Source organism: Hylobates moloch, unplaced genomic scaffold (genome assembly GCF_009828535.3).
Source record: "Hylobates moloch isolate HMO894 unplaced genomic scaffold, HMol_V3 SCAFFOLD_8, whole genome shotgun sequence".
NCBI lineage: Eukaryota > Metazoa > Chordata > Mammalia > Primates > Hylobatidae > Hylobates > Hylobates moloch.
Genome location: NW_026652283.1, coordinates 63,791,585 through 63,819,550, shown reverse-complemented (window position 1 = coordinate 63,819,550; position 27,966 = coordinate 63,791,585). Strand labels below are relative to the sequence as shown.

Below are 27,966 nucleotides of genomic sequence, written 5' to 3'. Positions count from 1 at the left end.
CTGAGCATTTACTCTGGGTCAGGCTTTATTCTAAGTATTTTAATTTTTAATTCATTTAATCCAAAACACTATCCAAAGAGGGTGCCACTATTACTATCCAAATTTTACTCATAAGGAAACTGAGGCATGAGTGGGTATAGACTAAATGAAAGATAGAATAACAGATAGCAAGACAGACAATGGGAAACAGGAATAAGAATTCAGCAGTAGAGCATAGGCAGACACACAGAAAAACAGAGAACAAGTGATCTACAAATTGAATCAATGACACAGACAAAGAGCAATAAGATACAGTAGTCTTTTTATTTAATAATTTTTATACTTACCTGGAAAAACAAAAAAAGATGTAAATTATGTTTGTAGCTAACTCGACACTTTGCTTCCAGTCTTCTCTCAGGACCCTTGCTAATGCACCAAGGGCAGTTTCTAAAGAAAAAGGAGAGGTACCGAAATGATCATTCTCCTTGCTCTGGTATAAAGGGTGATTGGTTTTAAATGTCTAGTTATTAATAAATAACAAAGCTAAGATAGAACTGGGACAAAAAGTAGGATGCTTCTTTCCAATACAGACAGCTGATTTTAAAACTAAAATGTAATTTTACTTAAAGATATGTAACATGCTGCTTCAAGTATATACTGTACACAGAAATAATCAAATATGATTTAGATAAAGTGACATACGTTATGGTGACAATAAAATAATTTAAAAGCCTTTCATTTCTTAATTTAATAACCTTAAATTAAGAACTGTAATCTTAATTTGTAAGATTAAGAACTGTAATCTTACTACTGGAGTACTGATTTTTTTCTTTTTAACATCTGATTTAATGTATTTGATAATATGAAAAAAACTTGAATAAGTCTAGAAAAAAATGAGCAGGTTAGTAGACTAACACTAGTTCCATTAAAGCAAATTAAAAACCAAATAAAATCTATACACAGAAAAATAAATTTAATACTTCAGTATCACACGGAATTTATGCTAGTAGCCACAAACGAAACAAAACGCTTTCACAAAATTAACTTTCAGGTAGCTTAATAAACATTTCTGCTAAAATTTTCTCTTAAGGAAATGAAAATTATAAGTATAAAGTAATCATGCTAGTTTCAAATCAGGTTGGTACACGGCATACAAATTCTTAAAACAATTAAAATAAAATAAAATATCCGTATGTTAAAATATAGAAATCATAATTCCACTGTTCTTAATAGATACTCAGGATTTACAATAGTACTTTATGGACTGCATTATGAGTATTTATTATGATAATGAAAATGTTCCATATTTGAGCTTTCTGGCTATTCAGACTATGAACAAAAATTGATTGTATTAGTTATGAAACCACGTAGTAACAAATTTTTTAGCAAATTGAAAATCATCCTGTGATAGCATTTCACAGTATTATTCACATTCACAATGTAGAGAACTGGAATAGTATATGCTTTGAAAAGAATTATTTTGGAGTCACATAAATAGCTTGGCAATGCATATTAACATGCAAAGCCTCCAAAAAGTCCTATTTAATAAATAATCTGGTGTAGCTTTGTTCAATGTAGTAGTTCCCAAAAGTATATGACCATTATAATCCAGAGAAAATAGTATTTCTTAAAATACTAGCCCATACAGAAGTGTTCTATAATGTCATAAATTTAGGCATAGGTTTAGTGACCTATTTACAAAATTTTATTTCATTTTTCTCCTTAGAACAGAATAGAGAAACATCTCAATTAAAATATAGTTACAGGAGTTGTACACAGTTTACTGAGAAACAGCTAAAAGAAAATATAGTTTACAAGAGGTCAAAAGACAATCCAAAATTAATTTCTACATTGAATGCAATCATAATCAAAATCCCATTATGTCTTTTCACAGAATATGATGAAGTAATCTCAAAATATGTAAGACAAATGTGCAAGACCAGTAAAGCCAATTCTGGGGGGAAAGAAAGCAATTTGGAAAATTTTTCCTACATATTCTAAAGTTCAAGTCAAAATACAAAACAACACAGCAATAGTGTGGTATTGGTATGTAAATCATCAAATAAACCAATGGAACAGAAGGAGAGGGAACACTAAAACAATTCCATGAAAATATGGAACAGTACCTGCCACAGAATAAGTTTTCAAGAATTATCTATTTCATAAAAGAATGGCAAGCATACAGCAGAAAAGGCATTTGGAATACTTATTTGAAAGTACTGATTGGCAAAACTATTGATTTGAATTATTTTATCCAGGTATTTGGCAACAACCAGAAAGGCATTCTCTCTCAAGTAATGCAAATCAGATAATAAACACATCTTTCCTATTTTGTTTTTGGCAAATGTATAATCAGAAAACTATGCATTTAAAATGATTTTATAGGCAGGGTGCGCGGTGGCTCATGCCTGTAATCCTAGCACTTTGGGAGGCCGAGGTGGGTGGATCACCTGAGGTCGGGAGTTTCAGATCAGCCTGACCAATATGGTGAAACCCTGTCTCTACTAAAAAAAAAACACACACACACACACACAGGGCGTGGTGGCACATGCCTGTAATCCCAGCTACTCAGGAGGCTGAGGTGGGAGAATTACATGAACCCGGGAGGCGGCGGTTGCAGTGAGCCGAAGGTTGCAGTCAGCGGAGATTGTGCCACTGCACTCCAGCCTGGGCAACAGAGGGAGACTCTGTCTCAAAAACAAAAACAAAACAAAACAAAAATGATTCTATAGTGGTGTTACTGAGAAAAGGGTGTTAAAAACATTCTATCTCCTTTTCTTGTTAGAAAGTACCAAGTACTTCTAGTGAAAGGAAAGCAAACACTTGATGTGAAATTCAATCTCAATGAAACTGCAAGGATTAATAGCTTTCCCTACGCTACTGAGAAAAAACTAATATTGGAACTTTAATAAAACATGATACATATATTTATGCAAATGTCTAAAGTTTGATCTTATATCCTACTTGAAACAATAAAAAAGCTTCCCAGAGTAGAAGAAAGAAAAGGTATAGTACCATTAATGCTTAATTTTCCTTGTTTACATTAAATGGTTTGTGAATTCTCCAGAGAATATTTAAATGCTACACTCTCAATTTAAGAAATCTGAGTAAGAAAGAAAGAAAGAGCTGGAAAATATATGCAGTCTTAAGTTTTTTATAAATAATTGTAACTTATTCCTCTATTATAATTAAACATGTTGTATAGTAATCACCATTCAATAGTAATTCTTCCAAGTTATCAGGATTTCGAGCAAGTTGCAGGATCAAAGCAGAACCCCGAACCTTGTCAGGAATATCTTCATATAATAACTCAATATATTCATCCATGTCATTAATGTTAGCAACTTCATCAATCTGAAACAAAGGAAGAGGCAGAAAGTACTCATCAACAATGCTCAACAGACCCACTGTCAAAGAAATGATATTTTGTGATCAATATACTGGCCTTTATAACAACACACAAATTTCCAAAGAACTCGTAGTAGCCATCTTTTTGGATATGGAAATTTTAGACCTTTAGATCTAGGACTCTAATACAAAACCCCATGATAAAATGAGATGTATATAAACTTTAAAAATTGTCTATCAATATAAAGTATCTTAAATGTAACACAAAATAGTTGTATCTACTACAGTAGATTAAACAATATTTCAAAAAATATTACAATAAAAATATGTAAACATTTTTACCCATCATTTATCAAAATCAACTGTCTAGAAAGCACACCTAGCCAGGCACAGTGGCTCATAGCTACAATCCCAGCACTTTGGGAGGCCGAGGTGGGCAGATCACAAGGTCAGGAGTTTGAGACGAGCCTGACCAACATGGTAAAACCCCGTCACTACTAAAAATACAAAAACTAGCTGGGCATGGTGGCACATGCCTGTAATCCCAGCTACTCAGGAGGCTGAAGCAGGAAAATCGCTTGACCTGGGAGGCCAAGGTTGTGGCGAGCCAAGATAGCACAAAAAAAGCAGAACCAATACTTTTTGTCTTTTTCAATTAAATAATGATTTTCTACCTTTTTCAGGTACCTCTGAGTTGTCATTTTTTTAAAATACCACATGTGCTTAATGTGATTGTGTGTATTATTGATGGAAAAAGGCAATATCTTATAATCCAGTCCTCTATTAGATCAGAATGCATGCAGTCTTACCTCCATTCCTTCAAAAGGAGGTGGATCTTTAGGCTTGCTTGATTTTTCTTTTTTCTCTGTAAAAAGATTTTTTTTTTAATAAGGAGAATTAGGTTTTTAGGGTTTCTAGGTAATTTTTATTTTCAGCAGCTGAGTTTAATTCTAGCTAAACTGGGGATATTAAAACTAAATAGTTTATGAAATAATCTCTTCTCAATGTGTAAAAATGCTCATATACAATCCATTTGATCTAATGAGGATATCACGGAGAGTATAAATTAATAAAATCTATAACTAATCACCAACTTCCTCCTTGGTTAACTTTTTGGGTATGTAAGGTATACAGTCAGACTTGCCAACAAGAAGCAAAATAGTCTGTTCTAACTGTCCTCTTTTTCCCTTCCTAATTCAAATTTAAGGTAGGAATAGGAAAATCAATAAGGGAAAGAAAAAAGTATGACTTGAGTAATATAAAAACTGAAATGAAAATTAACAAAGCTGAAAGAAATAAAAATTGATAAATTTAAAACCTAAGATATAGAATAGTTGTTAACGAGTTCACGTTTAACAAGTAAAATTAAGATCATAAGTTAAAAGGCAAATATTTATTACTTGTGTTAATTAAATCCTCACTTATTCCCAAATAGTTATCCAAAGGTGTTGAACATAAGTTTGAGCCATTCATTTATATTGAATTATCTGATTAATGGTATAATTTCATTTTTTTAAAAAAAAACTATCAAATATAGTTTATGGATCTGGATCATAAGTCTAAGTAATGTATGTACATTAAAGTAAGTTAGAATATTATCAAAATTTTTGATTCCACAATTAGCAAATAAATATATGATAGAATTAGTCATTATTTTCAGAGGACAGTACCCATTCTGTATAAGCTCATACATTCCCAACAGCTTAATTCTGCTTCAAACAGATAATTTACTAAGACAGTGGTTTTAATTATGCAAAAAAAATCACTGAATGTAATGAATCAAATAAGTATTATTATTTTGTTTCAATCACTTTTAAGATAAGGTTTCTGGCTTTGGAATACTGCTTACCAAGTAAAAGAGTTTTAACAAAGAAAACCAATAGTTTTATAAAAAGTGTATATTTAATATACACTTCCTAAAGCATTTCCTATGTCTTCAATTATTAATACTCTATCCAGATAGAGAAAATATTGATTTGAATTATTTTATCCATGTATGATGACATGGAAATTTTTTCATATTCCTCTAACTTCTGGGGAGCAAGATAAAACCACTGATTTGCCCTGAAAACTCAGTGAAAGAGTTTTTACTAGTTCAGAGATATTTTATTCTAAATGCCTTCAGAATTATATTAATGTGGCACTAGGAAAGATCAACTATACTGTACAACCTACAATAAGTAGACACAGATCTTAAAAGACTACCAGATTTGCTTTTCTACTTGGATTTATTGGACTATGCGATCTCTCACCATTTACAGACATCTTAACAAGAATATTCTACCAACAAAATATTTAATAAAAATCTTCCTTGATAATATTTTCCTTATCTACACAGTACTTAACTGAATGCCAGCTATGTGATTAGAAGCGATCATGTTCAAAATGTCTATTTTTGCTTTTTTTTTTTTTTGAGATGGAGTCTCGCTCTGTGCCAGGATGGAGTGCAGTGGCACGGTCTTGGCTCACTGCAACCTCTGCCTCCTGGGTTCAAGCGATTCTCCTGCCTCAGCCTCCTGAGTAGCTGGGATCACAGGCGCGCACCACCACGCCCAACTACTTTTGTATTTTTACTAGAGATGGGGTTTCACCATGTTGGCCACGATGGTCTCGATCTCTCGACCTCATGATCCGCCCACCTCGGCCTCCCAAAGTGCTGACATTACAGGCATGAGCCACCACACCCAGCCCTTTCTGCTTTTAAATAAATTTACAATCATTTAATTCATTCAACAAATATATGTTGATCATCTATGTTAGATACTGTATTCACAGCTAATAAAAGTACATATTAAGTACAAGGCATTTTATTTGCTGTGGATGAAGAGAGACTAATTTGAAAAAATTCCAAACAAAATTTTCTTTTTTTTCCCTACTTAGTCCAATCAAAACTTGAGCACTGATACATTATTTTAAGAGCACCAGCTGGGCACAGTGGCTCATGCCTGCAATCCCAGCACTTTGGGAGGCCGAGGCAGGAGGATCGCTTGAGCCCAGGAGTTTGAGACTAGCCTAGGCAACATAGTGAGACTCCGTCTCTACAAAAAATGTAAAAAATTAGCCAGGTATGGTTACAATTTAGTGGTGAACTCTTAAAGGGATACCCCTTGTAGGCATCTGCCTGTGGCTCAGTGACCTCTTGACATTTCAGAGGCCCGGAAATGAGTCCAAGCGGCTGCCTGGCTTCTTTAAGCCAGGGGCTGTCTCTGGTGCCTCCCTTGCCAGCAAGTCATTGCCGACCTTCACATAAGCTTGCTTGGAGTACAGAAACAGTTTCTGAATCTGAAAGACTTCTCCAGTAAGTATTCCCAAGCGCAATAGACATCCCTTTTGCCTTCTCCTGATCATTGGCCTCCTTAAAGGTCCTGTTCACTCTTCAGAAATCCTGCTGACCCTTCCCAATATGTAAAAAGGGCCCTGTTTAAGGGGAATTTCCCCATTTGGAAGGAGAATAAAGGGCAATGTGTGGAGGAAGTACTCCTGGGCGATTTGGTTTCAGTTATGAAACCTGGTTTTAGAGTTCTGACTTACCAGGTTCTCATGTCTGTTCTTATCTTGTCCTGTTTGTGTGTGGGGAACCCAGAAGGAAACATTAGCAGAAGTTCAGTGGGCCTAACGGGTGGAAAGAGGGGTCTGTTTTATCTGTTTTGCTAGGTTAAAACTTGGATATTGAGCCAAGTAACTGGTGTTTGTCTTTGTTATGTGCATATTGTAATTTTGTCTCCATTGATATGGGAAATGCTGACTTAATCCCTCCTACCTCAAGCAGCCCCTTGGATTATATCTTTCAAAACTGGGCAGCTTTCACCTATGAACCCATGAAAACAAAGAAAATGGTTTTCCTTCATAATCAGCAAGCAGGGTGATCAAAGCTCTGCTCTTTTGGAAGCCACAGTTTAAGAGAATCCAGGAACCTGACAAGCTGGCAACAGGGTAATAAGAATCATTTACCAGTCAGGTTCCTGATCTCTCTGTGTGAAATCTAGCTGAGCAAAAAGTAAAAAATCACTGTCTCCTGCAAGGTTTCGATTAATAGGAGAAAAAGATGTGTATGACTAGTCTTGGGAAATATTGACTGTAGTGTACTTTTTGGTTTATGAATATTCATATTGTTCCCTTTCTTTCCAGAAATAATCTTTTCTTTGTCTTTCTGTGTTCTTCATAAAGAGGAGGTACTAATTGAGGGTTCTTCTCATCTTGTTTTATGTCCTTGAAAACGACCTGTGACTGAGTGGGAGCGCCATGAAACAGAACAATTCCTTTATACTATATACTCTGGTTTCAACAGTTACTTCATTTTGCTCTTCTACATTGGCTACCTTCTTGGAGACCACAGGTTGCAGAGGCATTTTATATTGCCCTGACATAATTTTCCACTTCTGTGGGTAGCTTCAAGGCTAGTGACCTGAGCTTACACAGACCCACATCTGAGCTTTCTCTAGCCTTAAAGCCCAACCCAGCAATTCCTTTTACTTTCATTTTAGCCATTATAGGTAACAATAACCAAGGAATTGAATATTACGCTTTTTTCACATTAGTTTGCATTTCCTTATGCATCCAGTGAACCAACTCCTCAGAAGTTGTATCCATCTCCAAATTCACTGTAACTTTTACCTTTAGTAACTAGGCATAGCCTAGCTGCAGTTCTATGCCATGGATGACCACATGGTCACCCAGGAATCAAAGGTTCCTTATCCTCCATCCTTTTATTTTATAGATTAATATCATCAGCTCCCTAAGGAACCTGTACTGAAATGGATTATGAGAGTAACTAATTTGGGAGCAGTGTCTTTGGTTTCAAAATGCTGCAGAGTGAAAGAACATGTTTGGGTTGGTACGGTACCCACTGCTCACTGTTAAACAATTGCAAAGGGTTATGCATGATTCAGAAAAACAGGACATTATTAGTGAGGAAACAGTTAGCCTAATGAACTGGATAAAAGCCACTGTAAGGTCTCTTTACCCGAGAAAGGGGACTGTCCGACTCCACCTATAACTGCCAAGTGGAGTACCCCAGATGAAGCAGCTAATGTGGTTTGTATGCAAGCCATATGGGACTGGCATTATGAGGACAGGGACATTCACGCCTTGAATATGCCCATTACCCAGGTCATGGTCAGCTTCTCCTCATGGGTCTTACAGATGCTAACAGAAAATATTAGGTTAGTTAACATGGGAATGGTGAAGGGTAGAGGGGAGGGTCAAAGGACTCATCCCAGGAAGATGAGAAGTTTTAAACAGTTATCAAGAAATATGATGAATGAAGAAAACATTGACAGGAGTAAAAATAAGAGGAAAAGAAAAGGGGAGAGTCATGGGTCTCATCCCAGCAGAGTGAAAATCTTTAGACAGTTATTAAAAAATTGAATGAATAAAATGGAAATTGATGGGGTTGAAATAAAGGCCTTTATTGCTGGTTCCCCAAATATTAAAGGGTACCAAATCAGTTTTCTGTACTTACCCCAATTGGAGACATTTTTTAAAAAAATCAGAAGACAAAGATCAGAAATGAGAAAACTGACCAAAAATTGCCTAGGGATGATGTTGAGGTGATTAATCAACACAAAGACTGACTAAAAAGTCTTGGTCACTTAGCTAAACCCTCTGCTGGGAACCCAAATCCCTTTTCACAGGAGAGGGTAAAATGCTCCGGGAGTGAAGAGAAATTCCCAGGACCAGAACATAAAATGTAAGGGTGGATAGGATGATGAAGGTTGAAATGTTTATATAGGCTTTTTGTAAAGTAATTGTGTATTCTTTTTTTTATTTTATTATTATTATACTTTAAGTTTTAGGGTACATGTGCACAATGTGCAGGTTTGTTACATATGTATACATGTACCATGTTGGTGTGCTGCACCCATTAACTTGTCATTTAGCATTAGGTATATCTCCTAATGCTATCCCTCCCCCCTCTCCCCACCCCACAACAGTCCCCGGAATGTGATGTTCCCCTTCCTGTGTCCATGTGTTCTCATTGTTCAATTCCCACCTATGAGTGAGAACATGCGGTGTTTGGTTTTTTGTCCTTGCGATAGTTTACTGAGCATGATGATTTCCAGTTTCATCCATGTCCCTACAAAGGACATGAACTCATCATTTTTTATGGCTGCATAGTATTCCATGGTGTATATGTGCCACATTTTCTTAATCCAGTCTATCATTGTTGGACATTTGGGTTGGTTCCAAGTCTTTGCTATTGTGAATAGTACCACAATAAACATACATGTGCATGTGTCTTTATAGCAGCATGATTTATAGTCCTTTGGGTATATACCCAGTAATGGGATGGCTGGGTCAAATGGTATTTCTAGTTCTAGATCCCTGAGGAATCGCCACACTGACTTCCACAATGGTTGAACTAGTTTACAGTCCCACCAACAGTGTAAAAGTGTTCCTATTTCTCCACATCCTCTCCAGCACCTGTTGTTTCCTGACTTTTTAATGATCGCCATTCTAATGGGTGTGAGATGGTATCTCACTGTGGTTTTGATTTGCATTTCTCTGATGGCCAGTGATGATGAGCATTTTTTTCATGTGTTTTTTGGCTGCATAAATGTCTTCTTTTGAGAAGTATCTGTTCATGTCCTTTGCCCACTTTTTGATGGGGTTGTTCTTTTCTTGTAAATTTGTTTGAGTTCATTGTAGATTTTGGATATTAGTAATCATGTATTCTTTACCTAAATGTCTTATGAAAATGGATATTGTATCTGACTAGGGGATGTTTCCTCTACCTAGTACTATAAAACTGAAGGCATGAAAATCTGCCCTTCAAGCTATAATTAACTGGACATACCAAAATGGGAACCAATAAGATTGCCTGAGCCCACAGAATATAGAATAGAAGCTGCAGTGCTGGTAGGAACAAATTCTCCACTTGATAGCCTTTTGTGGAATGTTTACTGAGGCTTACAGCAAAAGTCTGTGAGCACATCCCAGTGATGACTACTGTGACTCTGGACTAGAGAATTTCCACTTAAGAGGCATTTACTGCCTTGTTATAGGACATTAACTGAAGACATTCTGTGGTGGAAGGACATAAAATGATCATGACATCTGAAATACCCATGCTATTTCGGGCAATGTCAGAAACAGGCTAACTGGGGTCAGCAGTGCCCAGAAGAGTTCCATAATAAAATGGAGATACTTTGTATATGATCATGCTACTTGGGAAATTCAAGGAGGAGATACTCATGAGCAGGGAGCCTCTTTTTCCCCAGGACTGACTCTGAAACTGTGTGAGAAGCTTCAGGATTCTACAGTGCCCATTAAACAGCTCTTACCTGACTGACAAAGAGCTGCCTGGTTTATGAATGGCAATTCTAAGGTGAACAGACAACATTCTGTTTGGAAGTCTGTTACTCTGACTAAAGAGGAGTCAAGAAAACTTTTTTTTTCTTTTGAGCTATTTATAGCTTTTGACAAGTAAAGTATATCTTTATGAGCAAAATTTGCCTTTTTACCTGACTTCTCACAAATGTGGAAACTTCATTCATAAGTATTCTTATTTTATGGCAATATAGTTATTTGTATACATTCAATAAGAATCTGCTTTCTTTGGTAGCAGGACACAACTGGGGATGCTAGCTACTTTACCAAGGCTTTGACTGGATTGGCATATTTTCAGATATGACCAGACTGCTTTGAGGAGTTGACGTTGACTTTATAGAGCCAATAAGAGCACCTCGGAAAGACTAGCCTTCTACCTTGTCTACGTAGTTTCTTTATAGTGTTCCTCAACTGTGATAAGTAAAAAATGTTACTTTCAACAGATCCAGAAACCTCAAGTTATTTTGGGACCTCCACAAGAGATGAGTGGAGTTCCCAAAATAACCCAATTCATATAGGTATCTGTAGGCAGGGATAAATCCTTGGTTTAGCTAACCTTGAGGCTTTTACAAACTCTAAACTAAGATTCCTTATGGAAAAGTTCCTGCAAAATCAACTTAAAAGAGCCTGTGTGGCCAATGAATATTCTTGCCATGTTTTATGCAAATAGTCAAGCCAAGCATAACACTTATTTTGCAAATAAATTGGTCCTACTATAATTTGTCTTTGGTAGAAATGGACTACTAGAGATAAAAATTTTGTTTCAAAAGAAACTATAGTATACCTGTTACTAGATTCTAGTCGTCTATTATTTTTGAGTTTTTATTGTTTCCTACAATTTGAACTAAACCTGAATTCTTTCCTGGCTACAAGTCTTCAAACTAAGATTTTCAAAAATTTCTTCCATTTTTCTGACTTGAACTCTGTTCCAGACAGAAATATAGTTATAACTAAGCATTAATTAGGCTATACTTTAGCCCATTTCCTTGTTGCTAAAGTCACATAGCACTACACACTGACCATTTACATCCCCATTGCTCTTACAGACAGGATCTCCGATGTTAGAATCATAAGGATTTTGCTTAAGGATCATTTAAAATGTTTCTCAGACCCTGAGTTGCAGTGAAACAGCTGACGCCAACCAGTCGGAATACCCTCATAGAGGAATGAAATCAGCATGAGAATACAGCTTCTTCATCATCGTGTCCCATTACTTCACCTTACACTCTTTGACCAATCAACAATCTCCACACTTCAGCCCAGTCCAAAACCCTTAAAAACTCTAGCCCCAAACTTCTCAAGGAGATGGATTTGAGGTTTTCTCTCATCTCCTAGTTTGGTGACCCCCAGATTAAACCTTTAGCTCTGCTGCAAAAAAAAAAGAAACAAAGAGAAAAAAAGATGCATGAAAGTTATATCTTTAGGATAGTCTAAGGCATATGATATATATTTTAACACATAATCCATCCAAATGATAAACAAATATAAAAAAGAAGTTTATAAAATACCAGTCTAGTTGGGGCAGTGAAAATAGGTTTTCTACCCCAAATTCTCTCCTTTAATTATTCTAGAATCAATATAACAGACATTTCCTTTTTTATTCTTACTTCAGTATATGTGTACACACACAAAACATGAAAAAGAATTAGACCATTTTATGTGGAAGCATCTAATATAAAGCCTACCATGAAAGCAATTAATGCTTATTCTTTGTTGTTTACTCATTCATAGCACTGGTGAAAAAAACCTACCCAACATCAAATATCAATAGTTTGATAAACTTTTTTTTATAGTTGCTTGACAAACTATAACCAAACAACTCTGGATTTGCATTAGGAAGCCAGGAATTCTACTACTTACCTTTTCCTGACAATGAATCACGGCGGTTCTGTAGATAGTACAACAGCTGTTCTACCTCATTTAGTTTTGAAGGATGAATGAGTTTACATTCTTCAACCACCTTCCTTGCCAGGGAAGTTATATCCGTGTTAGCATTGAGACTCTTAAGTCGAATGCTGTAAGTATAACAGAATTTTTCAACTCACATATTATAAAAGTAATAACTTCAATACTACTACTTTAAAATAATTTATAGATTATAAATTATTATAGAGCACCTGGCCATAGACTCTTACTAAAATAAACTATTAGGTATAATTAGGCTTAGAAAAATACAAGGCAGTGATTTTCTGTGAAATAGACAAACAAAATAACAAAAGGAACATAAAATCTTTTTCAGACTCTCTAGGCAAGACAGCATATTCAGAGATTCTGTTTTAAAACAGTATTTCTGACATAAAATATATAAAGTCTTTAGCATTATTAAATTTAAGAATCCATACCATCATAAATAAATCATTTTCTTAACCATACCCACAAATGCTAACTTTTTTTCAGCTAGGGACAAGACACAATATTGATAAGTTCAGATTCAGTTGTTCCGGTGGTAACTATATAGAAGGTAAAAGCAAAAATAAGTGAGATCCGGCTGGGCACGGTGGTTCACGCCTGTAATTCCAGCACTTTGGGAGGCCGAGGCCAGGGGATCATGAGGTCAGGAGTTTGAGACCAGCCTGGCCAATATGGTGAAACCCTGTCTCTACTAAAGATACAAAAAATTTGCCAGGTGTGGTGGTATGTGCCTGTAATCCCAGCTACTCAGGAGGTTGAGGCAGGAGAGTTGTTTGAACTTGGGAGGTGGAGGTTGCAGTGAGCCGAGATCGCACCATTGTACTCTAGCCTGTGCAACAGGGCGAGACTCCGTCTCAAAAAAAAAAAAAAAAAAAAAGTGAGATCCACTTTAAGATCTATATGAGGAATTTTGAGAAACAAATGAATACATTTTATACTTAAGTTAGTGCACTAAAAAACAATAATTAGCCAACACCTCCCTCCTTTTAAAGTTAGCCCAGGAGATTCACTGGGAACCCATTAAGAAACCATTATTAAGAGTTTGGAAACAACTGCCTAGTTACACGGATTCAGGGTACCAGGAAGAGGTATAGAGACATAAAATTAGGTTCAAATTGAAGAGACAACCTGGTGTCAAAAGACTGTTAGGCAGATGCTCCCATGCAAGGTTCTTTTGAAGAAGAGAAAGATGAACAAGCAGCCACTGTGTAGTATTATTTTGTGTTAAAGATGGCTAATTTTTGTTGGAAGACATCAAGGAATTAGAAGCGCAGGAGTGGAGATCTCAGAGCAATGTCCTGTAAGCTTATTATCCATATGTAGATATTTCTCCTGAAACCATTCCAGCAGAATGACTTAGATATTATTCTCAGCTATATATTCAACCCCAAAACTGGCGCTCCTGGGGTTCTACAAGGTATGTAATAGCTTTTAATAAATTCCTTTTCTGTTTAAATTTGCTAGAGTGCCTTCTAATGTTTACAAGAAGAACTCTAGCAATATTCTGTCCCTTTATTTCTTCCTTAATTTATCTGAGGTTTTTTTGGTTCCTACCTTTTAAGTTCTTTAATTTTATTATATTTTTATATAGTTTTAGCTGCACATCAGAAGGCATAGAAAGAAACGTCAATACAGAGAAAAACTAAAAAGACCTCTAGTTTGCTTCCAATTGTTTGCAATTACGAGTAAAACTGCTATAAACATTCAAGTGCACCTTTTTGTGTGAACATGTTTTCAACTCATTTGGGTAGCTATCTAGAGGCATGAGGAGGGGCCAAGATGGCTGAATAGAAACAGCCTCAGTCTGCAGCTCCCAGTGAGACCAACGCAAAAGGTGGGTGATTTCTGCACTTCCAACTGAGGTACCCAGTTCATCTCACTGGGACTGGTTAGGCAGTGGGTACAACCCATGGAGAGCAAGCAGAAGTGGGGTTGGGGTGGTGTCGCTTCACCCAGGAAGTGCAAGGAGCTGGGGGACCTCCCTCACTCAGCCAAGGGAAGCTGTGAGGGACTGTGCTACCTGGCCCGGGTACTATGCGTTTCCCACAGTTTTTGCAGTCCGCAGATCAGGAGAATCCTTGGTGAGCCTATACCACCTGGGCCCTGGATTTCAAGCACAAAACTGGGTGGCTGTTTGGGCAGGCACCGAGCTAGCTGCAGGAGTTTTTTTCATACCCCAGTGGTGCCTGGAATCCTAGTGAGACAGAACTGTTCACTCTCCTGGAAAGGGGGCTGAAGCCAAGGAGCCAAGTGGTCTCACTCAGTGAGTCCCACTCTTATGGAGCCCAGCAAGCTATGAACCACTGGCTTGAAATTCTCACTGCCAGCACAGCAGTCTGGAGTTGACCTGGGATGATTGAGCTTGGTGGGGGGAGGTGGGTCTGCCATCAGTGAGGCTGTAGTAGGCAGTTTTCCCCAGACAGTGCTAAGAAGACTGGGAGGTTTGGACTGGGTAGAATTCACCACAGTGTGGCAAAGCGGCTGAGGCCAGACTGCTTCTCTATATGCCTCCTCACTGGGCAGGGCATCTATGAAGGAAATGCAGCAACCTTAGGGGCTTACAGATAAAACTCTCATCTCCCTGGGACAGAGAACCTGGCAGGAGGGGTGGCTGTGGGCACAGCTTCAGCAGACTTAATCTTTCCTGCCTGCTGGCTCTGATAAGAGCAGCTGATCCTGACAAGGGAAATTCTCCCAGCACAGTGCACCAGCTCTGCTAAGGGATAGACTGCCTCCTCAAGTGGGTCCCTGACCCCCATGCCTCCTGACTGGGAGAGACCTCCCAACAGGGGTTGATAGACACCTCATAAAGGAGATCTCTGGCTGGCATCAGGCCAGTGCCCCTCTGGGACAAAGCTTCCAGTGGAAGGAGCAGGCAGCAATCTTTGCTGTTTGGCAGCTTCCACTGGTAATACCCAGGAGGACGGGGTCTGGAGTGGAATTGCAGCACACTGCAGCAGACCTGCAGAAGAGGGGCCTGGCTGTTGATAGAAAAACTAACAAACAGAGAGCAACAACAACAACAACATCAACAAAAAACACCCCTCCCCCCAAAAAAAAACCCCATCCAAGGGTCATCAGCCTCAAAGATCAAAGGATAAATCCACGAAAATGAGGAAAAACCAGCACAAAAACGTTGAAAATCCCAAAAAACAGAATGCCTCTTTTCCTCCAAATGATCGCAAGTCCTCTCCAGCAAGGGCACAAAACTGGATGGAGAATGAGATTGATGAAATGACAGAAGTAGGCATCAGAAGGTGGGTAATAACAAACTCCTCTGAGCTAAAGAAGCATGTTCTAACCCAATACAAGGAAGCTAAGAACCTTGATAAAAGGTTACAGGAACTGATAACTAGAATAACCAGTTTAGAGAGAAATATAAATGACTTGATGGAGCTGAAAAACACAGCATGAAAACTTCGTGAAGCATACACAAGTATCAATAGCCAAATCGATCAAGCAGAAGAAAGAATATTAGAGATTGAAGATCGCCTTGCTGAAATAAGGCGTGAAGACAAGATTAGAGAAAAAAGAATGAAAAGGAACAAACAAAGCCTCCAAGAAATATGGGACTATGTGAAAAGACCAAACCTACAATTGATTGGTGTACCTGAAAGTGACAGGGACAATGGAACCAGGTTGGAAAATACACTTCAGGATATTATCCAGGAGAGCCTCCCGAGCCTAGCAAGACAGGCCAACATTCAAATTCAGGAAATACAGAGAACACCACTAAGATACTCCTCAAGAAGATAAATCCCAAGACACATAATCATCGGATTCTCCAAGGTTGAAACAAAGGAAAAAATGTTAAGGGCAGCCAGAGAGAAAGGTCAGGTCAACTACAAAGGGAAGCCCATCAGACTAATAGCGGATCTCTCTGCAGAAATTCTACAAGCCAGAAGAGAGTGGGGACCAATATTCAACATTCTTAAGGAAAATAATTTTTAACACAGAATTTAATATCCAGCCAAACTAAGCTTCATAAGCAAAGGAGAAATAAAAACCTTTCCAGACAAGCAAATGCTGAGGAATTCTGTCACAACCAGGCCTGCCTTAAAAGAGCTCCTGAAGGAAGCACTAAATATGGAAAGGAAAAACCAGTACCAGCCATTGTAAAAACACACCAAAATATAAAGACCAATGACACTGAAGAAACTACATCAACTAACATGCAAAATAACCAGCTACCAGCATGATGACAGGATCAAATTCACATATAACAATATTAACCTTAAATGTGAATGGGCTAAATGCCTCAGTTGAAAGACACAGACTGGCAAATCAGATAAAGAGTCAAGACCCATTGGTGTGCTGTATTCAGGAGACCTATCTCATGCAAAGACACACTTAGGCTCAAAATAAAGGAATGGAGGAATATTTACCAAGCAAATGGGGAAAAAAAAAAAAAGCAGGGATTGCAATTTTAGTCTCTGATAAAACAGACTTTAAACCAACAAAGATAAAAAAAGACAAGGCATTACATAATGGTAAAGGGTTCAATGCAACAAAAAGACCTAACTCTCCTAAATATATATGCACCTAATACAGGACCACTCAGATTCACAAAACAAGTCTTAGAGACCTACAAAGAGACTTACATTCTCACACAATAATAGTGGCAGACTTTAATACCCCACTATCAATATTAGACAGATCAACGAGACAGAAAATTAACAAGGATATTCAGGACTTGAATTCAGCTCTGGATCAAGTGTACCTAATAGACATCTACAGAACTCTCTACCCCAAATAAACAGAATATACATTTTTCTAAGTGTCACATGGCACTTATTCTAAAATCGACCACATAATTGGAAGTAAAGCAATCCTCAGCAAATGCAGAAGAACAGAAATCATAAGAAACAATCTCTCAGACCACAGTGCAATCAAATTAGAACTCAGGATTAAGAAACGCACTCAAAACCGCATAACTACATGGAAACTGAACAATCTGGTGCTAAATGACTCCTGGGTAAATAAAAAAATTAAGGCAGAAGTAAAGAAGTTCTTTGAAACCAATGAGAACAAAGAGACAACATACCAGAATCTCTGGGACACAGCTTAAGCAGTGTGTAGAGGGAAATTTATAGCACTAAATGCCCACATGAGAAAGGTGGAAAGATCTGAAATTGACACCCTAATATCAAAATTTAAAGAACTAGAGAAGCAAGAGCAAACAAAGTCAAAAGCTAGCAGAAGACAAGAAATAACAAAGATCAGAGCAGAAATGAAGGAGATAAAGACACAAAAAACTCTTCCAAAAATCAATGAATCTAGGAGCTGTTTTGACAAAAAAAATTAACAAAATAGACTGCTAGCTAGATTAATAAAGAAGAAAAGAGAGAAAAATCAAATTGACACAATAAAATATGATAAAGGGGATACCGCCACTGATCCCACAGAAATACAAACTACCATCAGAGAATACTACAAACACCTCGAAGCAAATAAACCAGAAAATCTATAAGAAACGAATAAATTCCTGGACACATACAACCTCCCAAGACTAAACCAGGAAGAAGTTGAATGCCTGAATAGACCAATAAACAAGTTCTGAAATTGAGGCAGTAATAGCCTACCAACCAAAAAAAGAAAAGGCCAGGAACAGATAGATTCACAGCAGAATTCTACCAGAGGTACAAAGAGGAGTGGGTACCATTATTTCTGAAACTATTCCAAACAAGAAAAAAAGAGGGACTCCTCCCTAACTCATTTTATGAGGCCAGCATCATCCTGATACCAAAACCTGGAAGAGACACAACAAAAAAAATAAAATTTCAGGCCAATTTCCCTGATGAACATCAATGCGAAAATCATCAATAAAATACTGGCAAGCTGAATCCAGCAGCATATCAAAAAGCTTATCCACCATGACCAAGTCTGCTTCATCCCTGGGATGCAAGGCTGGTTCAACATATGCAAATCAATAAACATAATCCATCACATAAACAGAACCAAGGACAAAAACTACATGATTATCTCAATAGATGCAGAAAAGGCCTTCGAAAAAATTCAACATCTTTTTATGTTAAAAACTCTCAATAAATGGGGTACTGATGGAACATGTCTCAAAATAATAAGAGCTATTTATGACAAACCCATAGCCAATACCATATTGAATGGGTAAAAGCTGGAAGGATTCCCTTTGAAACCCATCACAAGACAATGATGCCCTCTCTCACCACTCCTATTCAACATAGTATTGGAAGTTCTGGCCAAGGCAATCAGGCAAGAGAAAGAAGTAAAGGGTATTCAAATACAAAGTGAGGAAGTCAAATTGTCTGTTTGCAGATGACATGATTGTATATTTAGAAAACCCCATCGTGTCAGCCTAAAAACTCCGTAAGCTGATAAGCAACTTCAGCAAAATTCTCAGTATACAAAATCCATGTACAAAAATCACAGGCATTCCTATTCACCAACAACAGACAAGCAGACAGCCAAATCATGAGCAAACTCCCATTCACAATTGCTACAAAGAAAATGAAACACCTAGGAATACAACTTACGAGGGATGTGAAGGACCTCTTCGAGGAGAACTACAAACCGCTTCTCAAGGAAATAAAAGAGGACACAAACAAATGGAAAAACATCCCATGCTCATGGATAGGAAGAAAAAAATGGCCATACTGCTCATGGTTTATAGACTCAATGCTATTCCCATCAAGCTAGCACTGATTTTTTTTCACAGAATTAGGAAAAATACTTTAAATTTCATATGGAACAACAAAAAAAGCCCATATAGCCAAGACAATTCTAAGCAAAAAATAAAACAAAACAAAAAAAACCCAAAGCTAGAGGCATCATGCTACCTGACTTCAAACTACACTACAAGGCTACAGTAACCAAAATACCATGGTACTGGTATCAAAACAGGGATAAAGACCAATGGAACAGCACAGAGACTCAGAAATAACACCACACATCTACAACCAACTAATCTTAGACAAACCTGACAAAAACAAGCAATGGGGAAAGGATTTCCTATTTAATAAATGGTGCTGGGAAAACTGGCTAGCCATTTGTAGAAAACAGAAACTAGACCCCTTCCTTACACCTTATACAAATGTTAACTCAAGATGGATTAAAGACTTAAATGTAAAACTCAAAGCCATAAAAACCCTAGAAGAAAACCTAGGCAATACCATTCAGGACATAGGCATGGACAAGTACTTCATGACTAAAACACCAAAAGGAATTGCAACAAAAGCCAAAATTGACAAATGGGATCTAATTAAACTAAAGAGCCTCTGCACAGCAAAAGAAACTATCATCAGAGTGAACAGGAAACCTACAGAATGGGAGAAAATTTTTTGCAATCTACCCATCTGACAAAGGTCTAATATCCAGAATCTACAAGGAACTTAAACAAATTTACAAGAGAAAAAACAAACAACCCCATCAAATAGTGGGCAAAGGATATGCACAGACACTTCTCAAAAGAAGACACTTATGCGGCCAAGAAACACAGGAAAAAAAGCTCATCATCATTGGTCATTAGAAAAATGCAAATCAAAATCACACTGAGATACAATCTCATGCCAGTTAGAATGGTGATTATTAAAAAGTCAGGAAACAACAGATGCTGCTCAGGCTGTGGAGAAATTGGAATTGGTTTAACTATTATGGAAGACAATGTGGCGATTCCTCAAGGATCTAGAACCAGAAATACCATTTGATCCAGCAATCCCATTACTGGGCATATACCCAAAATATTATAAATCATTCTACTCTAAACACACATTAACACATAGGTTTATTACAGCACTACTTACAATAGCAAAGACTTGGAACCAACCCAAATGCCTATCAATGATAGACTGGGCCTAAATAAAATGTGGCACATATACATCAAGGAATAATATGTAGCCATAAAAAAGAATGAGTTCATGTCCTTTGCAGGGATATGGATGAAGCTAGAAGCCATCATTCTCAACAAACTAACACAGGAACAGAAAACCAAACACCACATGTTCTCACTCATAAATGGGGATTGAACAATGAGAATGCACGGACACAGGGGAGGGAACATCACACATCAGGGCCTGTCAGGGGGTGGGGGGCAAGGGGAGGGAGAGCATTAGGACAAATATCTAATGCATGTAGGGCTTAAAACCTAAATGATGGGTTGATAGGTGCAGCAAACCCACCATGGAACACGTATACCTATGTAACACACCTGCACGTTCTGTGCATGTATTCCAGAACTTAAAGTAAAATAAAAAACAAAACAGAACCCAGAAACACATCTTTTATGGTTGATTTCACAAGTTAGTAGTTCATAATCTATTATATTCATTTTCTAAATGGGATAAATTAGAATATATATGTTACAACAGGTTCCTATTAAGCTTACAAAAATCTCATTTTTTTCTAGGATTAATATACTCCATATTTATAGTTTAATATAATCTCTCCTTCACTAAGATGAAGTATGCCTGGAAGAATGCCATAATTAATCACCTATGTGGATCAAAATAACATCAGATTTGTATAAAGTTTATACAATGTTCACTACTACTTACATTTTTTGACATTCTTTTCGTTCTTCCAACATGGGGTCCCCCATTTCTCCAAGAATGGTAGCTTCCACTTCATAGTGAACAATGAGTGCTTTTTCTGATGGATGTACATCAATATTCCCTCCTTTAACTTTCCTGTAACACAAAATTGAAATGATATAACCAGATTAAAACTCTCAAAGTGGCCATGGTTTTTATCTATTTTTAGGTCTATAACATGTGGGTTGGATTAACATGTGCATCTGAATCAGATTACTCTTGACTTGGGATTAGAGATAACTCTTTTTCTCTGTTTTTTATATACATATGTGTGTATATATGTGTGTATATATACACACATATATACACATAAATGTATCTATATAACTTTGTCATGCATAAAGTATCTTTATAAATAGCTCTACCTAAGAAAAAAATACATTTACCAAAGAATCATGCATAAGAGCAAGTGAATGAAACATAAACAAGTAAGATGGCTTTGGAGAGGATGACCTCAACTAAAAGTCAGTTATTCAAAATCAAAGACAAACTGCCTTAAAATTTATATTAAAAGAAAAAGTCAGGCCAGACATGATGGCTCACACCTGTAATCCCAGTGACTTGGGAGACCAACATGGGAGAAATGCTTTAGGTCAGAAGTTTGAGACCAGCCCAGGTAACATAGCAAGACTGTGTTTCTACAAAAAATTTAAAAACTAGCCTGGCATGGTGGCAGGTGTCTGTAGTCCTAGCTAATCGCAGGCTGAGGTGGGAGGATCACTTGAGCCCTCTGATGGTGCCACTGCACTACAGCCTGGGCAACAGAATGAAACTCTGTCTCGATTAAAAAAAAAAAAATCAACCTGCCCATTAATTACCCCATTAACTGGACCAAAAGACAGGAAGAAATTGTCTATATTACAATATATGTCATGTATCATCTAACATAATTGTACAAGTTGTAGCATTAGTACCTAAATAAAATCACTAAATCACACCCAAATTACATAACAAAAAAGCATTTACAGGTTAGGTAGGCTGTATAGTCATATATAGTGGTTCTATGGAAAGGTTGTATATACTCTTTCTTCAAGCCCATAAAGTCGCAAAATGAATTCTTAATTGCAGTAAACCAATGATGAATTAATCACTATTTGCCACTTGGCTATTTTAGAAGGTGATAAAGTTGGTTGTGCTGGAAGAGATTAAGCAACAGAAACATGCAACATCTCTCATTCTTTTTTTTTTTTTTTTGGAGACGGAGTCTCGCTCTGTCACACAGGCTGGAGCGCAGTGGCATGATCTCGGCTCACTGCAAGCTCCGCCTCCCAGGTTCACGCCATTCTCCTGCCTCAGCCTCTCCGAATAGCTGGGACTACAGGCACCCGCCACCACGCCCGGCTATTTTTTTGTATTTTTAGTAGACACGCGGTTTCACCGTGGTCTCGATCTCCTGACCTCGTGATCCGCCCGCCTCGGCCTCCCAAAGTGCTGGGATTACAAGCGTGAGCCACCGCGCCCGGCCTCTCATTCTTAATCCCAGCTAGCAGTTAGCTGACTAGTGGGGTCTTTTAGCCTGATAAGAAAAAACAAAAATATGACAACACCTTAAATTTAATTCCAATAATTAGAAACTCAAAGCTTTTCTTTCAGTAGGAAATAATACTTCGACTAATAATGCATATTTTTAAAATAATTTTTAACGGATCTGTTCACCAGAATTCCATATGAAAAGGAGATGCACCTGGAGTGATATTAGGGTTATGATTAACAGTCAAGTATAGTGATAGGGTAGGAAATTAAGTACACTAAAGCATAGAGTCTAGGTAGGTCAGCAACTAAAGTGATAGTAAGACATATAGGACAAGTAAAGAATGAAAACAGAAGCCAGGCAGGCCAGCAAACATCGAGGAATTAGGAAATGAGATATAAATATATATTTAAAAGAATGGTACAGATTCCAAAAGGTAAGATAAATGGATATATGTACAAAAGCTATAGAAGTCACAGGAAACAAAAGATCTAAGGAAAGCTGAGAAACAGATACAATGTAGCATCACTATCTTAACTACATAAGAAACTATCTTAATTACATAAGGCAAACTAATTACTTCCTTCCTGATAATATGAAAAGCAATCCCAGTACTGCACTTTTTATAACTGTATCCAGTTAAGGGAAGAAAAGAATAAGAATAAAATATAAATGCAGATCCTTAGACTAGCCTCCTAATACCACTTTAAAATGGGTCTTTTACATATTGGCAGCTGGAGGAACTGCATAATTCTTGCCCTGTTGTCTCATATCTTGCCTTTCCTTAAAGGAATCAAATAATTAAAAAGGAAAAAAATGAAATGCCTCACCACTCCTTTTTAGTTTTTGTTTGCCTTTTTTTGCTGTGTATGTGTGTTTTAGAGTTAATTACAATTTATTTATCACAAAATCAACTTATGTTTACTATAGAAAAACTAAAACAGAAATGAGCAAAGAAAAAATAAATTCAAAAACTTACAGGAAGTAATCACTTGTTAACTTTACCACATATACATTCACATATTTTTCTATCTATACTAAATAATATACAAAGAGAGAATGACAGCTATAGTTTTTTTTTTTAACAGAAGAGGCTTAAGGGTAGTAATCTAGTAGGGGTGAAACTATCATTTTATCTTAAATGCCGAACTTTCAAGCTGAATAGCATTCACAATGATGTGCAACTATCATTTTATCTTAAATGCTGAACTTTCAAGCTGAATAGCATTCACAATGATGTCAGATATTTAATTATTGGGAGAATTAATTTCCAAACGTTCTACTTGAATTCCATTAATTAGATGAAAAAAATTTAAGCCACTATTAGAAATTAATGAATTTCTATTTGAAGCATCCTATGACACCGATATTAAATTGATATCTTTTAGCTGGTTGCAAATTTCTTCTACTAATACAGCCTTTTCAATAACCTCTCTGCTTCACTTTGTTTTCATACATGTATAAGAAAACTAGAACCAAAAGTGTGCTAAATTGACTTAGAAAAATCATTTTTTTCTAATCTCAATGAGAAGTTATGCTTCACACAGTAATATAAAATATACCTTCTATAACTGCATGTGATAAACTGTCACCTTTCAGGACTGAGTTCTTAATTATTAACTTCTGAAGTACAACCTTATGTTCCTAGATTTCATGTGGTTAGAGATATTATTGTGACCCTTAAGAAAGATAATAAATGCTGATGAACCTTGTGTTGCCACCCATTCATTATCAATTTTCTTGAGAAACCAAAAATGCAGTCCTTAACTTTTCATTAAATAAGAACTTTTAAAAATTATTCTTTTCAAAAGGATTTACTGCAAAATAAAATTGTATCAAATAGTAAAATAAAAAACAGTTGTAGATTTATACCATACAGCAAATAACATAGCCATTGTAGGAAGTGTTTGGTCTGCTCTCCATATGCTCTCTGGCAGGACTGCTATGCATCTATTTCCTGCATCTACTTAAAAAATACCTAATATGTAAGTGTCCACAATTCCAAACGACCCTACTAACTGTCAGAGCATATGCATGCATTTCCACAGTTTACAGCATGGGTATGGCACAATAGGCTGCTTAATGGGGAACTCTATTCACTGCTCATATGTCTCATATACTACTAGACAAGACACTAGCAGAAGCTTGAAGTACAAAGTGGAAATCTACCAAATCCTCCATCCCAGCTTGTTTTAATGTAATTACTAATGATACCTCCATAACATTTTTTAAAACTGGGACAAATGCTAAATCAGATGGGTTGAGGGGGGGTGTGGGGGAGGAACAGCTGAAAACCAGAACGGTCTAGGGCAAAGAAACAACAAATGATGACCCTAACCAAATCTAATCTTTTCTTGCCTACTCAAAGGTGCTCTTTAGTAATTATTTAGTAGTCCATTCCCATCCACAAATAAACATATGAAAATGTCTCAGGTTTACTGCCCCTGAATGACTACTGGGTATATAATGAAATGAAGGCAGAAATAAACATGTTCTTTGAAACCAATGAGAACAAAGACACAACATACCAGAATCTCTGGGACACATTTAAAGCAGTGTGTAGAGGGAAATTTATAGCACTAAATGCCCACAAGAGAAAGCAGGAAAGATCTAAAATTGACACCCTAATATCACAATTAAAAGAACTAGAGAAGCAAGAGCAAACACATTCAAAAGCTAGCAGAAGGCAAGAAATAACTAAGATCAGAGCAGAACTGAAGGAGATAGAGACACAAAAAAAATCCTTCAAAAAATCAATGAATCCAGGAGCTGGTTTTTTGAAAAGATCAACAAAACTGATAGACCACTAGCAAGACTAATAAAGAAGAAAAGAGAGAAGAATCAAATAGATGCAATAAAAAATGATAAAGGGGATATCACCACTGATCCCACAGAAATACAAACTATCATTAGAGAATACTATTAACACCTCTATGCAAATAAACTAAAGAATCTAGAAGAAATGGATAAATTCCCAGACACATACACCCTCCCAAGACTAAACCAGGAAGAAGTTGAATCTCTGAATAGACCAATAACAGACTCTGAAATTGAGGCAATAATTAATAGCCTACCAACCAAAAAAAGTCCAGGACCAGATGGATTCACAGCCAAATTCTATCAGAGGTACAAAGAGGAGCTGGTACCATTCCTTCTAAACTATTCCAATCAATAGAAAAAGGGGGAATCCTCCCTAACTCATTTTATGAGGCCAGCATCATCCTGATACCAAAGCCTGGCAGAGACACAACAAGAAAAGAGAATTTTAGACCAACATCCCTGATGAACATCAATGCAAAAATCCTCAATAAAATACTGGCAAACCGAATCCAACAGCACATCAAAAAGCTTATCCACCATGATCAAGAGGGCTTCACCACTGGGATGCAAGGCTGGTTCAACACATGCAAATCAATAAATGTAATCCATCATATAAACAGAACCAAAGACAAAAACCACATGATTATCTCAACAGATGTAGAAAAGGCCTTCGACAAAATTCAACAACCCTTCATGCTAAAAACTCTCAATAAATTAGGTATTGATGGGATGTATCTCAAAATAGTAAGAGCTATTTACGACAAACCCATAGCCAATATCATAGTGAATAGGTAAAAACTGGAAGCATTCCCTTTGAAAACTGGCACAAGACAAGGATACCTTCTCTCACCACTCCTATTCAACATAATGTTGGAAGTTCCGGCCAGGGCAATCAGGCAGGAGAAGGAAATAAAGGGTATTCAATTAGGAAAAGAGGAACTCAAATTGTCCCTGTTTGCAGATGACATGATTGCGTATTTAGAAAACCCCATTGTCTCAGCCCAAAAATCTCCTTAAGGTGATAAGAAACTTCAGCAAAGTCTCAGGATACAAAATCCGTGTACAAAAATCACAAGCATTCCTATACACCAATAACAGACAAACAGAGAGCCAAATCATGAGTGAACTCCCATTCACAATTGCTTCAAAGAGAATAAAATACCTAGGAATCCAACTTACAAGGGATGTGAAGGACCTCTTCAAGGAGAACTACAAACCACTGCTCAATGAAATAAAAGAGGATACAAACAAATGGAAGAACATTCCATGCTCATGGATAGGAAGAATCAATATCGTGAAAATGGCCATACTGCCCAAGGTAATTTATAGATTCAATGCCATCCCCATCAAGCTACCAATGACTTTCTTCACACAATTGGAAAAAACTACTTTAAAGTTCATATGGAACCAAAAAAGAGCCCGCATTGCCAAGACAATCCTAAGCCAAAAGAGCAAAGCTGGAGGCATCACACTACCTGACTTCAAACTATACTACAAGGCTACAGTAACCAAAATAGCATGGTACTGGTACCAAAACAGAGATATAGACCAATAGAACAGAACAGAGCCCTCAGAAATAATACCACACATCTACAACAATCTCATCTTTGACAAACCTGACAAAAACATACAATAGGGAAAGGATTCCCTATTTAATAAATGGTGCTGGGAAAACTGGCTAGCCAGATGCAGAAAGCTGAAAACTGGATCCCTTCCTTACACCTTACACAAAAATTAATTCAAGGTGGATTAAAGACTTAAATGTTAGACCGAAAACCATAAAAACCCTAGAAGAAAACCTAGGCAATACCATTTAGGACATAGGTGTGGGCAAGGACTTCATGTCTACAACACCAAAAGCAATGGCAACAAAAGCCAGAATTGACAAATGAGATCTAATTAAACTAAAGAGCTTCTGCACAGCAAAAGAAACTACCATCAGAGTGAACAGCAACCTATAGAATGGGAGAAAATTTTTGCAATCTACCCACCTGACAAAGGGCTAATATCTAGAATCTACAACTAACTTAAACAAATTTACAAGAAAAAAATCAAACAACCCCGTCAAAAAGTGGTCGAAGGATATGAACAGACACTTCTCAAAAGAAGACATTTCATTTATGTAGCCAACAGACACATGAAAAAATGCTCATCATCACTGGCCATCAGAGAAATGCAAATCAAAACCACAATGAGATACCATTTCACACTAGTTAGAATGGCGATCATGAAAAAGTCAGGAAACAACAGGTGCTGGAGAGGATGTGGAGAAATAGGAACACTTTTACACTGTTGGTGGGACTGTAAACTAGTTCAACCATGTGGAAGACAGTGTGGCGATTCCTCAAGGATTTAGAACTAGAAATACCATTTGACCCAGCCATCCCATTACTGGGTATATACCCAAAGGATTATAAATCATGCTGCTATAAAGACACATGCACACATATATTTACTGTGGCACTATTCACAATAGCAAAGACTTGGAACCAACCCAAAGGTCTATCAATGATAGACTGGATTAAGAAAATGTGGCACATATAC

At 37.0% G+C, this 27,966-nt stretch overlaps 1 protein-coding gene across 3 annotated transcripts in view; it reads right to left on the bottom strand.

Annotated features, from left to right (window-relative positions):
- Nucleotides 1–27,966, bottom strand: part of KIFAP3 (kinesin associated protein 3) — a 182,393-nt gene that overhangs the window by 128,848 nt on the left and 25,579 nt on the right. For all 3 annotated transcript variants that reach the window (XM_058442156.1, XM_058442157.1, XM_032161020.2), the window contains 5 exons: nt 21,096–21,227; nt 12,517–12,671; nt 4,137–4,192; nt 3,192–3,333; nt 327–426 (listed from right to left, as the gene is read on the bottom strand). In XM_058442156.1, coding sequence (XP_058298139.1) covers nt 327–426; nt 3,192–3,333; nt 4,137–4,192; nt 12,517–12,671; nt 21,096–21,227 — 585 coding nt within the window. The remainder of the gene's footprint in view (nt 1–326; nt 427–3,191; nt 3,334–4,136; nt 4,193–12,516; nt 12,672–21,095; nt 21,228–27,966) is intronic.